This window comes from Eubalaena glacialis, chromosome 10 (assembly GCF_028564815.1).
Source record: "Eubalaena glacialis isolate mEubGla1 chromosome 10, mEubGla1.1.hap2.+ XY, whole genome shotgun sequence".
In the NCBI taxonomy this organism is placed as follows: domain Eukaryota; kingdom Metazoa; phylum Chordata; class Mammalia; order Artiodactyla; family Balaenidae; genus Eubalaena; species Eubalaena glacialis.
The window spans coordinates 12,702,167-12,721,206 of NC_083725.1; the positions used below are offsets into that span (position 1 = coordinate 12,702,167).

The 19,040-nt window shown below is 34.1% G+C and overlaps 1 protein-coding gene across 2 annotated transcripts in view; it reads right to left on the minus strand.

Moving 5' to 3' along the window:
* Positions 1–19,040, minus strand: part of ARHGEF12 (Rho guanine nucleotide exchange factor 12) — a 140,152-nt gene that overhangs the window by 71,668 nt on the left and 49,444 nt on the right. The window contains exons 2-4 of one of the 2 annotated variants that reach the window (XM_061203319.1): positions 5,244–5,267; positions 3,628–3,713; positions 1,957–2,013 (exon numbers count right to left, since the gene is read on the minus strand). In XM_061203319.1, the coding sequence (XP_061059302.1) occupies positions 1,957–2,013; positions 3,628–3,713; positions 5,244–5,267 (167 nt within the window). The remainder of the gene's footprint in view (positions 1–1,956; positions 2,014–3,627; positions 3,714–5,243; positions 5,268–19,040) is intronic. The other variant, XM_061203321.1, reaches the window with a different exon arrangement.

Below are 19,040 nucleotides of genomic sequence, written 5' to 3' on the forward strand. Positions count from 1 at the left end.
CCTACACTAAAGCAATGTCACCAGTTGCTATGATTCTACTCAGTCATATACCAGTATTTCCAAAACTCTCTAGAGATTCCTTTTCACCCACGCTAACTGCACACAGTCTGAAGAAGTCTATTCACACAGGTGATAAAATATTTGTAATGTCAAAGAGATTTAAGTTAGCATGCTAACTCTGTTCTGATCAACTCATCCCTCTCAAAAGTGCTTTTTGAGAACTCATGGCTCAGTTCCTTCCAAAAAAGGTATTTCAAGGGTTCTCAAGAAACAAACACAGAGAAGCCACACCTTACTTCCCCATTACCACTTAAAATGTTTCTATTACTACCAAGCCAATGGCATGTCTGAACTAGTGTTAATATTCCCATCGCTGGTAAGAAAAATCTTAGTATACTATTTCTAGTCATGGATTCCTAAATTGTTAGTCTCATCCAAAGCAAACAGCAAGCTTTTGCATACATACCACAGATCTAGGAAAATGGTGGGGGAGATGAAATTACAACATTGCAAAGGTTGCTGGAAAAGAATGGTGCTTTAAAGATAGTGTTCACATTCCTAAGAAGAGAATAAACCATAGGAAGTTCTTTATATAGAACAGAAAGACAGAGTCTCAAGAACTTATGAGGAGCCAAATACTTTGGAAGGAAGAAAAAGCATGAACTTGACATGCTATAGGACATGGTATACATTTCCTGTTGAACTACTGTAAAAGGTTTAACTACACAGAAAAAGTACTGGTCACATAAACCCAAGCAAAGAACTATATGTATGTATCTAACACAGAGGCATTAACTGATTTATAACCAAACACAGGCCTCATAATACTAAATAGTATCTGACATCATGTGTTCAAGTGTCAGGAGATATAAATTATAAAGTGTCTTAAAAGAGAAAGGGGGCATTTTCACGTATTTTTTCCTTTCATGTGCATATCAAGCTAGGAAACAGCTGCACCCAGGGAAACTTCCACTTGATAGACTTTTGGCTCTATTGGAGAAGACCTGGTTTTCCTTTGAGGCCAAATTTGGAATCTTCTTTAAAAAAAAAAAACTTACTGGTCTTTCAGAGATTATTTTAAAAGTCTAGGTTCCAGGCAGTGCTTCTCTTATCCACTTTTCTCAAAACACTAATTAGATGCCAAATAAAGAAAAGAGGGCAGGTAAAACTGTGCACAAGAAAAGGAAAAATATGTCTGAAATTCACAAACATGGTTTATATTATCTTTGGAAGAGAGGACATAGCCTGGAAATATTAGTGTTTTAATCATCTGTTGCAAACTTGACCATTCAGGTTAAAGCTGCTCTTTGTGAAGATTATTTTTTAAAGGTGTCATTTTGAAATTTTCCCATTGAGAATAAGCTTTGGGGAAACTTATGAAAGGCAGAGACATTCTTCATGCTACAAAAATAAAATACTTAGGCTATTTTTGCTGTTGTAGATAAATTACACAAGAACAGCATTTCCAGATGATGAGGCAATTAAAAATAAAGAAACAATTAAAAATAAAATTAAAATTCCAAAGAACTGCTAACACATCAAACTATACCAGTACTATACTTAGAGAAAAAGACTGGTAGCACTGATGAAATTCTACATGATCCAAACTCTGCAAACGGGACATGGGAAGAAAATGCCAAGAATTCAAAGCTCATCCATATTATTTGGAGAAACTTGACCCAAACATATTAGAGATAATCACTTTCCTAACATGAACAAGACGAAGGAGAAGATGGGTAATGTGCCTATTCTTACTCTACAATGTTAGTTTCTAGCAACCTTAAGCTTCCACATCACAGCCACATTAAAACCCCAGGCTCCCTTTCCCTGCAATAGATCATGCCATGCAGAGCAGACACAAGAGACTGCAGTTAAAAAAAAAGAAAGAAAGAAAGAAAAGAAACAGCATGAAGCAAGCTCCAAAGGTGCAAGGCTGAATTGGCTACATTAGCTTACCATATATCTCGGATCTACTCTCCTCTGAACTAGACTTTGTCTTCTTGGAGGAGCTATCTGCACAGGAGCGGGAGAAAAGGAGAGAGATATAGAAAATATGGAGACCAATGTAAGGGGAAAAATTCATGGGGGAAAAAAGAATGAATCATGATCAAGTTAAATCGTGCAAACACAAAGTATGAACATCACAGGTGATAGCCCTTAGAATAGTCACGAACAGCACAGGTAATGACATATTTTAGATTTATCAAAGAAAAGACAGTGCAATAAAAATATGTTCAAACAAAACAATACATGAAAAGTCTACAAAATATATCATCTGACAATTGTAGAGATGACAAAAGCACTAAAAGCTGTAATAATCTCATTATGAAGCACTGAATACCACTTTGCTAATCTGTCTCTGGAGATAGGCACATCACAGATGACCAATACAGAGTAAGTCAATCTAACAAGACTATAATGCTTTGCTGAGCATAGGGCAGAAACATGTGACCCTAATTATCAAGACAGTGACTAATCATATAAATGAAAGCCTCTGAGCCCTATGACATCAAAATTAGGTGTCAGAAATAAAGAATTATTTCTTAATGGAGATGCAAGAAGTTACATATTACATACTTCCACCACCAAAGCCTCCTAAATTGATGATTGGGATTTCATTTTTCACCTACCACCCAAGATGCAGGTAACTTAGTAGCTATTCACTTCCCATTCTTCCCTTCCTAGATAATATTTATATTTTTCAAAATAAACTAGCAGTCTTTACTAAAAGTATAAACAATCTTAATTAGACACAAAAAATACTCCATTAAAAATTATACTTCTAAGTGAAAATACTTAAAAATAGATATATTATACTTATGTATCTGAGATCTTAGCATTTACTTACTTCATCTTTTGTCATAGGAACATGCAAGTAATAAAAGAGTATATGAACAAAGAATAAGTTTCAAATGACAAAAGCAAAATTATCAAGCAATTTTTATAAATTAAATACTGAGTGGGTTTACAAGGGGAAAGCAAAGGCCTATATATTACAAGAGGGGTTCAACCTATACATACAAAATTAAGAATATAAATAGTCAAAAGTCCACCAGCATGAAAACTCTAGGAAAGATCGACACTACTGAGATTGAAAGACAGCTGTCTGAGTTTAGAATACTCTTTGAAGAAAAAGGGATTTCTATTCATTTGCTTATTGTAAAATGAGATGATCATTAATTTTAAATTATTTGATCTAATACTCCAATTTACCATGACCACACCTGAACTCTTAGATGACTACAGAATATGTAGTTGTTATCAAGCCTTGATTATAGCCTTGATTTTATAAACATACTACTGTTCCTACCTAGGATTTACCCAAGTTCTTGGTCTGACCGAAATCTCCAATTATGATACAATAACCATTTCTATTATCATCATTATTTTAAAATATAATAGAGTCTATAATGATGTTTCCATAGTGGAATCCATAGCGTTGAAAGTTAAAAATGCTTGTATTCCTCCTGAGTGCAAAGGTTTTGTATTACATAATTGAAGAGGAAGGAGAGTCTTAAACAGATCAAACAGCTACTGCTGGGTGTTTCAGGTGGTCATGCAGCTTAAAGTGTTATTACTGGAAACTTCACTGCTCTCGATATTCTTTGGCAGAACAAAGCGCTTTACCTGTGGGGTCAAAATCATGGGATGTACTGCGCTCAACTCTCTGCTTCTTATCTGTTGGTGACTCTCGGTTCAAAATACTTCCATGCCTAAATTAAATAAAAGCAATTAAATATTTTACTATAAGAAAATCATTGGAATAAAAACTTAACTTAAAAATCCCAAGTGTGTCTTACAAAGAGAAACCAAGAAATCAGTTTACCTTGCACAGTCTCATAAACCTCTCTAATTTATATTTTTCAAGAAGTTTTAAAATTCAGTCTGTGCTATGTTTAATACAGAGTCTATTTACCTGGTTATAAAAAGTGCTTAAAAATAATGAGTGCTATTTAGTAATAAAGTCTATTTTATTCTGAGAAATAACTGCTTGAAACCTTTTAGTGGTTTTCACAGGTTAATCACTATTATTTCCATTTAACAGATAAGAGAACAGTACCTAAAAGTAATTAAACATATTCCCCAACCCTATGTATATTATGGCCAGGTTCAAAATCACTGTGTAAATACAGCATGGATGAGAACAGTTTTAAAAAAGAAAAATCTTAGGCAAGGCTTTTTTTCTTTTTTTAAATTGGGGTATAGTTGTTTTACAATGTTGTGTTAGTTTCTACTGTACAGTGAAGTGGAGTTCCCTGTGCTATACAGCAGGTTATTATTAGTTATCTATTTTATACATATTAGTGTATACATGTCAATCCCAATCTCCCAACTCAGCCCACCCCCCCAACCCCCGCCCCTGCTCTCTCCCCTTGGTGTCCATACATTTGTTCTCTGGCGCAAGGCTCTCTTAAAGCCTGCCTATAATTCTTGCCACAGAAGTCTTTCCAAGGCCCAGATGACATAAGAATTATTATTTTTCCTATGACCTACCCAATTATACTTGATCAGATAATGGCTGGGCAGCAAACAAGACCACTACTATAATACATACACTTCTAATTACTTGAAATGCCAAGATTAGCGTTGGTATCCTGGACTATGCCATCACTAGAAACGATAAAAGTACTATAATAATTAGGAATGACATACTACCTACATTTTAAATAATACATACAACAATTAAGATGAGAGAGAAAAAAGATGCTGAAGAACAAGTACTGAGGAAGAGGCGTTTAATCCCAGGAAATGAATAAATATGGAGATACAGATATAGGCACAGACATGTTTGGACATTTTGGATTTTTTCCTTTACTGTCTTAGGGTAATTAAGACTGATCCAGTTTGTCAAAGTTCATTAACTAAAAAGGCAGTTACAGTTACCCAAGTGATAAAACACATCAAAAACTGGCAATCCATTTACACTCCCCAAGCTACTCACAACTGAAAACAGTCACAATAGATTTTAAAATTAAATCTCTTCATAGGGAGTGATCTTAAGTATCAATTTGAACAAACTTTTAAAATGCTTGTATTAAAAACATTGGAAATGTTATCAAAATAATGCTGTCTTCCAGAAAAAATACGCAACACCTGTTATATTTTAAATTTGTAAAACATTTTGAAACTTTAAACTACTTAAATGCACATTTTCTAAAACCACAAAAATGCACCATAATTTCGAAGGAACACTTCTAAGTAAAATTTAACCTAAATATATGAAGTGCAACTGAACAACTTACCTTATAGGTTTTTTGAGGGGAAACCTGAAACAAAGAAAAAACAAAAAGAATAGATGTAGTTATTTCACTTGCAAGATTGTTATTAAGCTTATTCATTCTACAAAACCAGAATAAGGGATTTAAATCTTACACTAACTTTCCCAAAGCAAGATTCAACAAACAGGTGGAGTTGGATACCATTTTTTAATATCTTAACTACTTTGTTAAATCTTAAATTGCAGGTGCATTTACCATCAGCTGCCTCTGAGTATGGGTTCTCTTTTTAAAAATTCAAATAATAATAGCAATAGCTACATTTATTGAGAGCTTAGTAGATGCTAAGCACTATTCTAAACTGTTCACATGTATTATTTTTTAATCCTAAAAAAAAACTATGAAGATATTATTTCCATTTTACAGATTAAAAAAACTTAAGCAAAGAGAAATATTTTACCATTAAAATATTATATTTAGTTTTCCTAGCAAGAACAGTTCCTTCTTCACCTTTCCCCATCCAAAATATCTGGGTACTGATTACTGCTCTATTGGTTGGTCTGTGTCTAACCTTTGATCATCATTAAATCATGATTCTCAATTATTTATGTTTAGATAATACCAGAAATCTAGAAAAAATTCCCATTGGGGTACTATCAGTTATTAAAAATACATTCCAAAAGTAGAAAACAAAGGTACTTAAAAATCTTTTTCAGTTCTGTAAGCTAAAAGAACTACAGCCTTTTCTTACAAAAGATTACAAAAGATTACCAAATCTTCAGAAATAAGAGTTCTTAAGTAGTCCATCCTTACTTGTTGGGGGAGGTGGGAGGGAATGGGATTTAAATTTAAAGATGAACATAAAAGTTGGCAGAAAAGAATTCCCAGCTGAATTTCTGCAAAGGATAATACCTGCAGTTAGCAACCTTAGCCACTTGGCCTGACAGCCATTATAAAAACTCCTACCCAAAAACAATGCTGCTTGCGTCAGAAACTGCATCATCCAGGGAGATTCTGGTAAAGAAACCTGGAAGTTCCCAGACTACTGAGTGTACACCAGTTTCCTGAGTTATTTTCTCTTACAAGGGAATGGAAAGGAAGGGAAAGAGGACAAAAATGGAATGAGAAGATAAAGAAGAAGGACCACCCTACAGTATAACTCGCTTATCATAATCGACTTACTATATTCATAAAGTACAAAGAACTTTTCTCAAGAAAATCTTTATTTACATCACAATACTTTTTCTCTAGTCACCAAATTCCACTTTAAAGTATGTGGTAAAACAAAGAAATATGTATGTACCTATGTATGTGCAGTTGCATGTATGCAAGTAACAAAGTCAAGGGCGCTCCTGGCTACTTCATTCTTCCCTCTGCTCCAGCTAAGAAAATCACCAAGAGAATCCCATGGTTTGTAAAATCCCTACCATCTGCTGGATATTGAGATGAAGATGTAATCAGATAGCTGGAAATAGAAAGCTAGAACCCCAAAGAAAAACTTGGGGCTAGAGTTGTAGATTTGAGTCACCAACCTATTGATGGCCATTGAAATTTAAAACAGCAGGTAAAGAGAGAACACCAAGGATCAAATCCTGGGGAAAAGAAACCTAGCTTCTGAACAACTGAGAAAGGATGTGAGAGCCAATGAAGGAGATTAAGAAGATAAATCAGAATAGAGAAAGGGTTGTCCTAGGAGCCAATAAAGAAGAGATAATATTATCAAATGCTACAGAAAGGTAGGTCTAAAGGCTAAGAAATGGCCATATTCTAAGCAACAGAGTAACCCAACACAAGGCTGATGAAACAATTCTGGTGTACAAAATCCCCTATTTTCAAGTCCTTGTCCATTGTATAGTCCAATCATAAAATTGTGAAGATCTCCTTTGGTTAGATATTTAAGTAGAACAGCTGTATTTGAATGCTGACATGTTGGATATGCCTACTTAATCAAATGTGTCTGGCTTTTGAAAGTATCATATTGATGATGTGGACATTTAGCCAACAATGAACATGTTTCGTGCATATTTATATATGTGTATATGTATTCTGCTAGTTATAAGACAAAGTCAAACTGCCAATATGAAGAACCATAATATGTAAAGAAAAGGGTTATCAGGAATTTGAGCCATTGGGATAAGGTGACTAGATGCCCCTATTTTTGATTACCTATACTAAGCATATTCGTATGCCAAAAATCCTAACCAAGGGCCTTAAATGTCACAATACTTTCACTCACTTGACTCAGGATGCCTTTTCCTTGTTAGCTCTGAGCTCGAGTATTAAATCACTAGGTAGCAATATACAGAGACCTCCCCCAATTTTTTATTTTCCCATTCCTCCCGATATGTTATTATAGAGGGAAATGTGATTTGGTAATTAAATAACCCTAACCTATAACTAATATATAGTGGAGTAAAACTTCCATTTTTAGCCAGGTTTTTGTTTTTTGTTTTTTGGGGTTTTTAAAATAAATTTATTTATTTATTTTTATTTATTTTTGGCTGTGTTGGGTCTTCGTTGCTGCGCGCAGACTTTCTCTAGTTGCAGCAAGCGGGGACTACTCTTTGTTGCGGTGCGCGGGCTTCTCATTGCGGTGGCTTCCCTTGTTGTGGAGCACAGGCTCTAGGCGCGCAGGCTTCAGTAGTTGTGGCATGTGGGCTCAGTAGCTGTGGCTTGCGGGCTGTAGAGCGCAGGCTCAGTAGTTGTGGCGCATGGGCTTAGTTGCTCCGCGGCATGTGGGATCTTCCCGGACCAGGGCTCAAACCCATGTCCCTGCATTGGCAGATGGATTCTTAACCATTGTGCCACCAGGGAAGTCCCAGACAGGTTTAACTATTCTACAATATACGTACACGATGTTATAATTGTTTTTAAGATTTTAAAACTTAAAACTTTTAAGATCGTTAAACAGAATTTCTTCCGGATCAAAAATATTGCAAAGAACTGCCAAAGTTTTGTGTCATCACATATTTGCTTATAATAAATAGCCTACTAGAAATCGTATTTTCCTTTTATTGATTTTGGTGAGAAAAGAGCTAGCCTTTTGATACTACTCCAGTGAGAAGTGTTCTGAAAGAAGAAATAGGGATATCACAATCAAACCTTAATTCCTACTCTCTGCCTCCTCCAAGATATTAGATTTTTCTCCCTTGGGTTTAGTTATGATGAGGAATTTCAGAGTTAGATGGTTCTTAATAATGGATAACTGAAATGAAGGGGAGGAAGTTAAGGAAATCTTACCTACATTGGATAGTGGTCAAGCTTTTATTAACAGTCAAACAATGTTAGCTACTAAATTTAGAATTCTCAAAAATTCCATTGTAAGATACATCCTGATTTTAGTGATATTAAAATGCAGGGGGAAAAAAATCACTCCAGTGAGGAGAGTTACTAGACAAAGAACTCTGCAAAACAGATAACAATTAAGATAATTCTAAGGCTCAACCCCTCATAAAATGATAATAAACAACAGTGAAAAAAACAGACTATTCCAATATTGTTATAGTCAATGAAAATTACAAGTGATCTCAGGGCCTTAGGTTCAGGGACTCCTCAGAAAAAATATAACTAGGCTCATATTCTAGTTTCACAATGAAAAGGTACTTGAACATGGGCAAGTTGCTTAACCTCTCTATCTGTAAAACAGTGACAATACTAGACCTACCTCACAAGATTGTTTTGAGGATTAAATCAGAAAATGAGAAGCATTAAATGAGAAGCACTGCCTAGCACATAGTAACCACTTAATTATTATTACCTATTAGGGAGAACAAAAATAAAATCTGAACTTTAGCTGCATGACTTCAAATTCAATAGAAAATAAAAATAAAGACTAACAATATTCCAATCGGTTTTTAGCTCAGTAAAATCCACAGAAATGCATAATTCAAAGCCAGTGATGAAACTATAAACTTAACTTGCCAAGTCATATTATATAAAATTAATGGCAATACTCAAGTTAACAAACTTCCCAGATGCTACAGGGTAAGAAAATATATCAGGTTACGACCAAAACTTTTAATTTTCCTGGCAAGTAAGGTCAGTGATTTTTTTTAAACATAGTGAAATTATGTTGACCATACCTGCCACTTAGCAAAAAAGTCCATTATTTCCTCATCTCCTTTAAAATATCAAGAATGATTAAGGCATTCTGTGTCCCAGATGTAAATCGCGTTTTTCATTTATATATTTCTATAAAATAATTTAAATAACCTGAAGCATAGCACTTAATTTTGAAATTACTCTAATATGAATATGAACCAGCCAGCTCAAGTATTATATCATTTTTCACAAAATAACAAACATAACAGCTAAAAGAACATTTGTCTAAAATACACAGTGCCCATAAGTATAGGGATTCAGAACATAGTACTGACTTCAGCTGAACTGTTAATTCAATCTTTAGATCTCTGGACAGCAAGATTCATAGAACCAATAGTAGTAAATGACCACTACCACTTCCCTCCTCCCCACCAAAAAAAAAAAAACACCAATCATAAATTCTTTTGCCACTTATAATTTATAACTGGTCTAGCTTAGAGTCACTAAAAGAACTAAAAATTTTGGAACTAGCCCAAAAAAGTCTGAACATTATCTACCATTGTACTTTTTTATTAGCATATATATCCAAAGCATGAAAAGTTTAGCAGAGCTGGCAATAAAACATTAATTAGTTATATCAGAAAGGCTCTAAAGCAGAAGCTACAGCTGACAGGATGACTCATGGAGAATTCTTCATGGTGTTATTAGTTTTAAACTTGTGGACCTTGCAATACAAACCACAGAATGACAAGGAACAAGGAGCTCAGTTCTGTGTAAAATCCAAAAATGATTCACTAGAATGTAATGTAAGATCTCAAATTAACTTTTAAAACATAGCTTAGTATACTGCCACTTTTACTGAAGAACTGAAACACAAGACAGACCCTAAGTAAATGTCTCTTATTTCTTGGACATACTTTGACAAATCAAAGAGTAAATTCTAAATTATTTTAATTCCCTCTGCCAGAGCTATTATAAATTGCATATTGGTTGTTTCTGAACTGGAAAAAGTAATTCACAATAAAAATAACAGCTTATTAAACTTTCATCTCTTTATTGACAATCTGGAACATTATCACTTTTGTGAGTATTTCCTGTAAGGTTTCTAAATGAATTTCCTTTGAGATCATAAGTATCACCATTAACTTAGTGTCTTTTTAGACTTCAAATTATTCACTCCAAAATAAAAAAAAATGAGTAAAAAAAAAAAACTTGAAAAAGTCTGAGACCCTCAAACTACTTAAGTATACTCATCTCATTAAATACCATTCAAACCATCAAATCCATTATTAAACAAATATCAGCAAGAAACTGGACTCTACGGAATAATCTCATGACATAAATCAGGGACAATGTATGATTTTCATTAGATAAGGATTTAAATCTTAATCTTTTTTCACAGTTCCCTATTTCAGGATATGTTTGTGAAAATAAAAATGAAAGAGAGAAAAAAAGGCCTCAATCTAGGATAGGCATGTTTCCCAACAAGATTTTACATAACATATATTAATATTAAATGTTCAAATTTTGTAAACTGAAGTGACAATGTGCAAAATTTGTTAGGACAAGCTGCTTTTTGCAAATTTGCAGAAAGATACAATTGTGCTTCTGAAGAAGTAGAAAGTCTTAGTTATTAGCTTTTTACCTTTTGCATTGAGGTGCCACTGAGACAAGCTTCAGCATTAATCAGAGCTTGACAATTTCATAAAATATAAAATTAAAATATAAAATATGTCAAATAATATTTTATTTTCTATTATATAAAAAAGTTCTACTCAAAATTTAAATTATTATGTATCAGTTAAAAAATAGAATTCTGTAGCAAGGAATACCAATTAAACAAGAAAACAAATTATAATGGATTTATCTTAAGTGCACCTAAACATTTCTTATCAAGTGTCAACACAATTACAGGAATAGGACTCTTTTATTTCTAAAATCTTGGGAGAAGGAAAAATAACCAAAACTACACTAACTCCCAAATCACAAAAGATTATTCTTGATCTCTGCTTACCTTCAGGTGTTGGTACTTGGTGTGCACTCATTCCTTGAATACAAGAAGGCTAATCACTGCCATAGCTATACTTAACCCAAGTTAAATGACAAGGACTGCCCCCAAAATCACAAAATCACAAGAAAATATAGGGAATGAGGAAAGTATAAACTTAGTTCCCACATACTTTAAAAATGTTCACAATTTCCTTGAACTAAACCAACATATGTCTATTTCTTTTGAGGAAATAAAAACCTCATACACTTTCCAGGAAGAACTCTAAGGGAATAAGGATTGAGCATATTCTATCTTTTCTACTTACGATTTGTATAAATTATATAAGAAATGCTTCATGGGTAAGTATTTTGATTACATATCTTTATATTTAAGTCATATTCCTTAGCTGGTGAAATATTTCTATAAATAATGAAAATTTAGAGGCTATATGGATATAAAACATAGGTAAAGATAAGACTACTAAAAAAACTGATCACAGCCAATATCATTACAATTAAATTTTCTGTATAACACACCTTCCACATCCATAAAAGTGTTTTATTTTCTTCTGAGGAAATTATTTTTCATTGAAAATACTTTTACTGTCTACGTATATAATGCTCTGATGAAAATTTTGGTTTTAAACTAGAGAGATTTCTCTTCATAAACACTTTGGTTCTGCCATCAAATATTAACAATTCCTCAATTCCTCTTAACTGTCCACTTAGTTTACCATAAAACCACACTTTCTGCTGCCAAACCTGAATACCCCAAACTTTCAAACTACCACAAAGAAAAAAAACCCTCTGATTTTGTGGAGCAAAGGTGAGAAAATTAGTGATATGCATGCCATCTCACCCTTTCTTCTACAGAAGTTTTTCTTGATCTAAAACCAAGGAACCAGTGACAGTCAGAGGCCCGCGCACTGTGATGAAGAGTGGCCCCCGCTCGCCGCAACTAGAGAAAGCCCTCGCACAGAAACGAAGACCCAACACACCCAAAAATAAATAAATAAATAAATAAATAAATAAATAAAACCAAGGAACTAGAGCTGAGGTATACTCTTATCAGTAACAATGGCTCACCAGAGCACTTAATCTGGAAAGGTGGAGAGAAAGGGTGTTTTAATTATTTTGACATTCTTCTTACATCATCCCAGAATTGAGAATCATTGCTTTACAAAGTTCAGTTCATTCTGAATTCACTGACATTCAGCTCCATTTTCTCCCTTAGATGCTAAAAATGTGACTTATCCTAACATACTTAACACATAAGACTACTGATATTAATAATTTCTAAATAAATCTATGCTACTAATATCATTTTTATAACATTTTCAAGATAATTCCTCTCTCTCAAGGGATTGAGGAATGAGACTGTTACCCTTCCCAAAATGTAAGTTTCCTATTAAGCAATGGTTCTCTACTTTTTAATATGAAAGAATATCTTTCATTCCCAAAGAAATACATGTACACAATTTAAAAATTAAAAAGACAAAACAGAAACCAAAAATCAGCTATAATCTCAACACCCAGCATTTTAATGAATATTTCCCCCATCTTTTCTCAAGATATAGATTATTGTATTTGTATATAGTATAAACACAGTGTATAAAAGTTCTTTTTATAAAACTTAAAGCATACTGGACATATTGTTTTGGTAATTTTTTTAACTTAACATCAACATAATTTTACATCATTACATTTTTCACTACAGCACTGGTTTTAAACTGTGCTGCATAAAATCCTAGAGGTTCGAAAGAGGTCCCTCAGAGGACAAAATTGGGTAGATGAAGACTCTAGGTTCCCCATACATCAGAGCTGCTTAGCTTTTATTTATTTTATATATTGAACTTACAAATGAGATAAAGATTTAAAAAACAGGGCTCTAGATAATTCTTGATACCTGCGAAGTACTTTGTGATACAGCTATTTAATTAATTTAACCAATTCCCATTTGTAAATATTTAGGCTAGATCCACTTTTTAGTATAATAAACAATGTTGTAACAAAATATTGTTGTAATTCAAGTTATGCACTCCCTCTTGATTTCTTCCTTAAGATGAATTTATCTACAGTAAGGAATCCACATGGGAGTTTGGCTAGAAGTAAAGAGGAGTTTCTGTGTGTACCAGGTAAACAGAAAAGAGAAGACACAGCAGTCCCCTAGCTCAATCCCATGAACTCATTTCTATCCCTTAAGGAAACACACAGAAGCAAGAAGCTGAAGGACCTGTTTTAGGAACAGACTTTGTAAGACAAAGGGCCAAGGTAACATTATTTTGGTGTCCGAGTGTCAAAGTTTGGCACAAAATAGGTGAAAGAGACTATTGCTGTTAAAAGTAAAAACAGACAAACAAAGCAGAGATCCACATAATAGCAGTTAGAGGTATATTATCCACAAATTGAATAAATGCCAAAAAGCTATCACAAACTCATAATATTTTCAAATGAACTTGTATTTATTAATTACAACACCATCATTGCATTTGAAAGAAAAGTAAGCAAAGATATGGAAGATGCTTTACTTACACAGTATGGGAATTGCACTTAGTATACAGAGAAATTCTCAGTTCTCCTGCATTAAACACAAAAGCAATCCCTAAACTGGGAACCACTACACTTGTTATGCATTGAATTGTGTCCTCCAAAAAGATATGTTGAAGTTCTAACCTCTGGTACTTGTGAATGTGATCTTATTTGGAAACAGTCTTTTGCACACACTTTTGGTGTCATATCTAAGAAACCTTTGCCTAACACAAAGTCACGAAGACTTTTCTCCTACATTTTCTTCTACAAGCTTAATGATTTTCAATTTTACTTTCAGGTCTATGACATATTTTGCAATAATTTTTGTATAGGGCATGAGTATGGATAGAAATTTATTTCTTTGCATATGGATATCCCATTGTTCCAGAATCATTTGTTGAAAAGACCATCCTTTCTCTACTGAATTGCCTTTACACTTTTGTTGAAAGTCAGTTGTACATATATATGTGGGCCTATTTCTGGAATACCACAGAGGTGACATGCCTTTCTTATCACATATCAAAGGATGTACAATATCAACGTGCCATCACTAGCAATGTTAACCTTGGTCATTTGGTTAAGTTAGCATTTGCCAGACTTCTCCCTGTAAAGTTCCTTTTTTCCCCTTTCCATACTTTATTCTTTAGAAGCAAGTCACTAAATCCAGTCCATACTAGGGGTTGGGAAGATTAAGCTCCATCTCCTGGAGGAGGCAGAATTTACATATGCTACTTGGAATTCTTCCCATAAGGAAAATTTGTGTCTTCTCCTCTTATTTATGCAATAATTTCTATCAGCATGAACTCATGTATACTTATTTTATACTTTGAGTTCTAATCCAATACTACATTATTTTCTTGCTCAAATGATTTCAGCTTAAGCCATTGAGAGTTCTTTCACCTGTACCCCTTTGACATGCCCCCACTGTTTTATTTTTTGAGCACTTCCTGTTTCTGGCACTACAAAGTGCTTTAGGCTCATCTTATATCTTCCCTACTCCAGCCCTAGAATCAACCATTTCTCTAAGGAGTCATTTTATTGGACAATGGTATTTAGAAACCAAGATCTGGGTGCTGAGTGTACTTGCTGCTACTGGGGTGTCAACACTTCTTGGCCCTCTCAGCAAACAAAGCTAAGAAATTCATGTGTGTATACTAATTCATGTATAGTATCTATCCATCTGCATATTTATTAAGCTAAACATGAGTTCATACTGATGTCTCTGATTCTAATCCAGTACCACAGAGTTCATTCACCTTCCCTCTTTGCTTAACTTCCCTATCTGACAGTGAGAAATCTAGCTCCCATCTATGTATATGTGTATATATATACATACACACACACACACATATACATATGTCTTTTATATGTTCATATATATGTATTTTATATGCTGTTTATATATTATATAATACATAGGTATATATACTTATGTATTATATATTAATATTGTTGGGATTTATAAAATTCCAAACCATAATTCACCTAAATTGTTAAATTTACTGGCATGCTTTTCATAATATTCCCTTACAATCTTTTTAATATTTATGGAATCTATAGTGATATCACCTCTCTGATTCCTGAAATTGGTAATGTTTGTCTTCTCGTCTTTATTCCTGATCAGCCTGACTAGAGATTTAACAACTTTACCGAAATTCTCAGAAGAATTAGCTTTTGCTTTCACTGTCTTTCTCTATTGTTTCTACTTCATTGACTCCTACTCTGATCTTTATTTTTTCTTTCTTCTGCTTAATTTGGTTTAAATTTCCTCTTATTTCTCTAGTTTCTTAAAACAGAAGTTGATGTCACTGACTTTAGACCTTTCCTCTTTTCTAATAGGTATTTAATGCTATAACTTTCTAAGTAATGCTTTAGTGGCATTCCACAAATTCTGATATTTTGTGTTTTCACTTTCATTCAGCACAAAATAATTTCCCATTTCCCTTTTGATTTCTTCTTTGAGCCATGGGTTATTCAAAATTCTGCTGTTTAATTTCCAAATATTTGGGGACTTTCCAGAAATCTTTCTTTTATTGATTTCTAACCTAATTCCACTGTGGTCAGAGAACACACTTTGTATGACTTAAATCTTTTTAATTTATTCAAACTTATTCTGTGGCCCAGAATATGGTCTATCTTAGTAAATGTTCCACAGTGCACTTGCAAAAAAAAAAAAAAAAAGTGTATTATGTTGTTGGCTAGAGTGTTCTATAAACGCAATTAGATCCAATTGGTCAATAGTGTTAAGTATTCTGTAACCTTGCTGACTTTCAGTCTACTTCTTTCAATTATGGAGGGATATTGAAATCACTGTTAATGATTGTAGATTTGTCTGTCGTGGTTACATCAGTTTTTGTTTCATGAGTTTTAAAGTTCTGTTAATAGATGCATAAAAGTTTACAACTGCTATGTCTTCTTTTTCTTTATTGACCCCTTTATCATTATGAATTGACCTTCTTTATCCCTCATAATATTTTTGCTCTGAAATCTACTTTATCTGATATTAATGTAGTCATGCTAACTTTACTTTGATTAGTGTTGGCATAGCATATCTTTTTCCATCCTTTTACTTTTAAATTGTGTGTATTTATTTTTAAGATGTGTTTCTTGTAGGCAGCATATAGTTGAGCTTTGCTATTTTATCCAATCTGATAATCTCTGCCTTTTAATTGAGGTGTTTAGGCCATTTACCTTTAATGTGATTACTGATATGGATAGGTTTAAGTCTATCATCATTGGTATTTGCTTTTCATTTGTCTCATCTGTTCTTTGTTTCCCCTTTTCACTTTTTTCCACTTTCTCTTGGATTCAATTATTTTAATCAATTAATCAATTGATTTTTTCCAGTTTCATTGAGAAATAATTGACACACACCACTGGATAAGTTTAAGGTGTACAGCATGAAGGCTTAATTTACACATATTGTGAAATGATTACCACCATAGGTTTAGCTAACAAACATCTCTTAAAGATACAATAAAAAGGAAAGAAGAAAAAAGGAAAAAAAATTTTCTCCTTGCGATGAGAACTCTTAGAATTCACTCTCTTAACAACTTTCCTATAAGTTATACAGCAGAGTTAACTATAGTCATCATGGTACATCATGTTGATTTTTAAAACAATTTTAATATTCTGTTAACTTGTCTGACTCTCTCACTAAACCTTAAATTATCTGAAAGTGAAAACCATGTTCTGATTTTGTATTCCAATTAACTAGTAGAGTGCTGAGCATATATTTGACAATTCAATACAGGTTTACTAAATGAATTCATTCATTTAAAAAATTTTTTATTTAGAATTACAGAGGATATAAGTGATTCCCAATCCAGAAACCATAATTTTATTCTACTACTATTTTATCTACTACTTTCCTCAGAGCCCAGCTGACTCAGAGAAAGATGACTCCATTTGCAGCAAAAGAGATGGGACTTTTTGGCCTAATGTAATTCCATTCTCGGGTAAGTGATTGATTCAGAAAGCGATTAGAGAATAGAAACAAAGTTTACCAGACACATCTGTGAAAGTATTTTCTTACTCTTGAGAACCACATGAAACTTCTTTTCCTCTCCCACTGGATGTGAATGAGGAAGCGAGTAGCCCTGACTTGCTAGTTAGCATCCAATCTTAAAGATTAGTTTAAGATGAAGCTGACAATGATGGCAAAAGTGGAAAAATGGAAAGAACCTGGGCCACTGACACAGTTAAGCCACTAAGTCAAAAATCCCTCAACCCTACCTCTAGACTTTTTATGTGAGCCAGTAAATGTCCTTACTGCTTAAGTCAGTTTGACTTAGTTCCTGTTACAGGCAGCCAAATGCATACTGAGTTACAGGAACAGCAATCTGTGCCAAAGCACTGTTCTAGACACTAGAGGTTCATCGGTGAACAGATAAGGCCTCTGCTCTCAAGAAGCTTACATTCTACAAGAAGACAACAGACCAAACAAATAACAGTACCAAATAATTTCAGATAGTGGTAAGCGCTATGAGAAAAATAAAAGACATGTAACTGTGATTAAATGAGTTAATTTAGTTTATTCAAAAAAGACCTCTAAAGCATTTGAGCTGAGACATAAATGAGGTAAAGGAGACAGCCACGAGAAGATCTGGAGCCAGAGGTTTACAGGCAAAGGGAACAGCCAGTACAAAGGTCACAAGGGAGAAGAAGCTTACTGTTTTCAAGAAATACAAAGGCCACTGTGGCTTGAGCATAAAGACCAAGAGAGAAGTACTAAGACAAGATCAACAGATCTTTTGACAGGAACCAGATAATGTAAGAATATGAGCCATGTCAACAAATTTTGATTTTATTCAAAGTACAATGGAACATCACTGTAGGTTTTTAAGTCATGACCTGATTCATGTTTTAAAGGAGCCCTCTGATGAATGAACTTTCATATTCCATAGATTTGAACACTAAGAAAGTTAAGTTCAGTCTATGTTTACAGTAACAGTGTATTTTGCCCCCAAAATCAAATACTTATGAGGCACCTAATATGTGGAGAATACTATATAAAGTTTATAATGTTGATATATTCTGTCCCCACCAAGCATGAATTCCACATTATCTTGAAGTTAGGAAAAAGAATAAAATGAGGAAACAAAGAAAGGGGGGTAGCTGTTAGATTGTCCTTTCTATCCTAATTTCTCTAGATAACATCTGAAACTCATAGACTCAATTTTTAAAATTTATTTTATTTATTTATTTTTGGCTATGTTGGGTCTTCATTGCTGTGCACAGGCTTTCTCTAGTTGCAGCAAGGAGGGGATACTCATCGTTGCGGTGCGCGGGCTTCTCATTGCAGTGGCTTCTCTCATTGCAGAGCACGGGCTCTAGGCGCATGGGCTTCAGTAGCTGTGGCACGTGGGCTCAGTAGTTGTGGCTCACGGGCTGTAGAGTGCAGGCTCAGTAGTTGTGACGCACGGGCTTAGTTGCTCCGCGGCATGTGGGATCTTCCTGGGCCAGGGCTCGAACCCGTGTCCCCTGCATTGGCAGGCGGATTCTTAACCACTGCACAACCAGGGAAGCCCCTCAATTTTTTTTTTAAGCATAACATGACTGAGAGGCATCTGGTAAACTTAGAACCATAGTTCAGCCATTTAGTCTCTGCCCAGGCAAGTGTTTCAGCCCTGTTCTAACACAAGTATTTGGATTTTTCCAAGAGCTGATGTCAGGGCTTTTCACAGAGACAGAACAGCATTTACAGGCCAGAGAAGGAAAATGGTTTCCCCAGCAGCTATGCTCAATGTGGCCTTTGTACTGTTC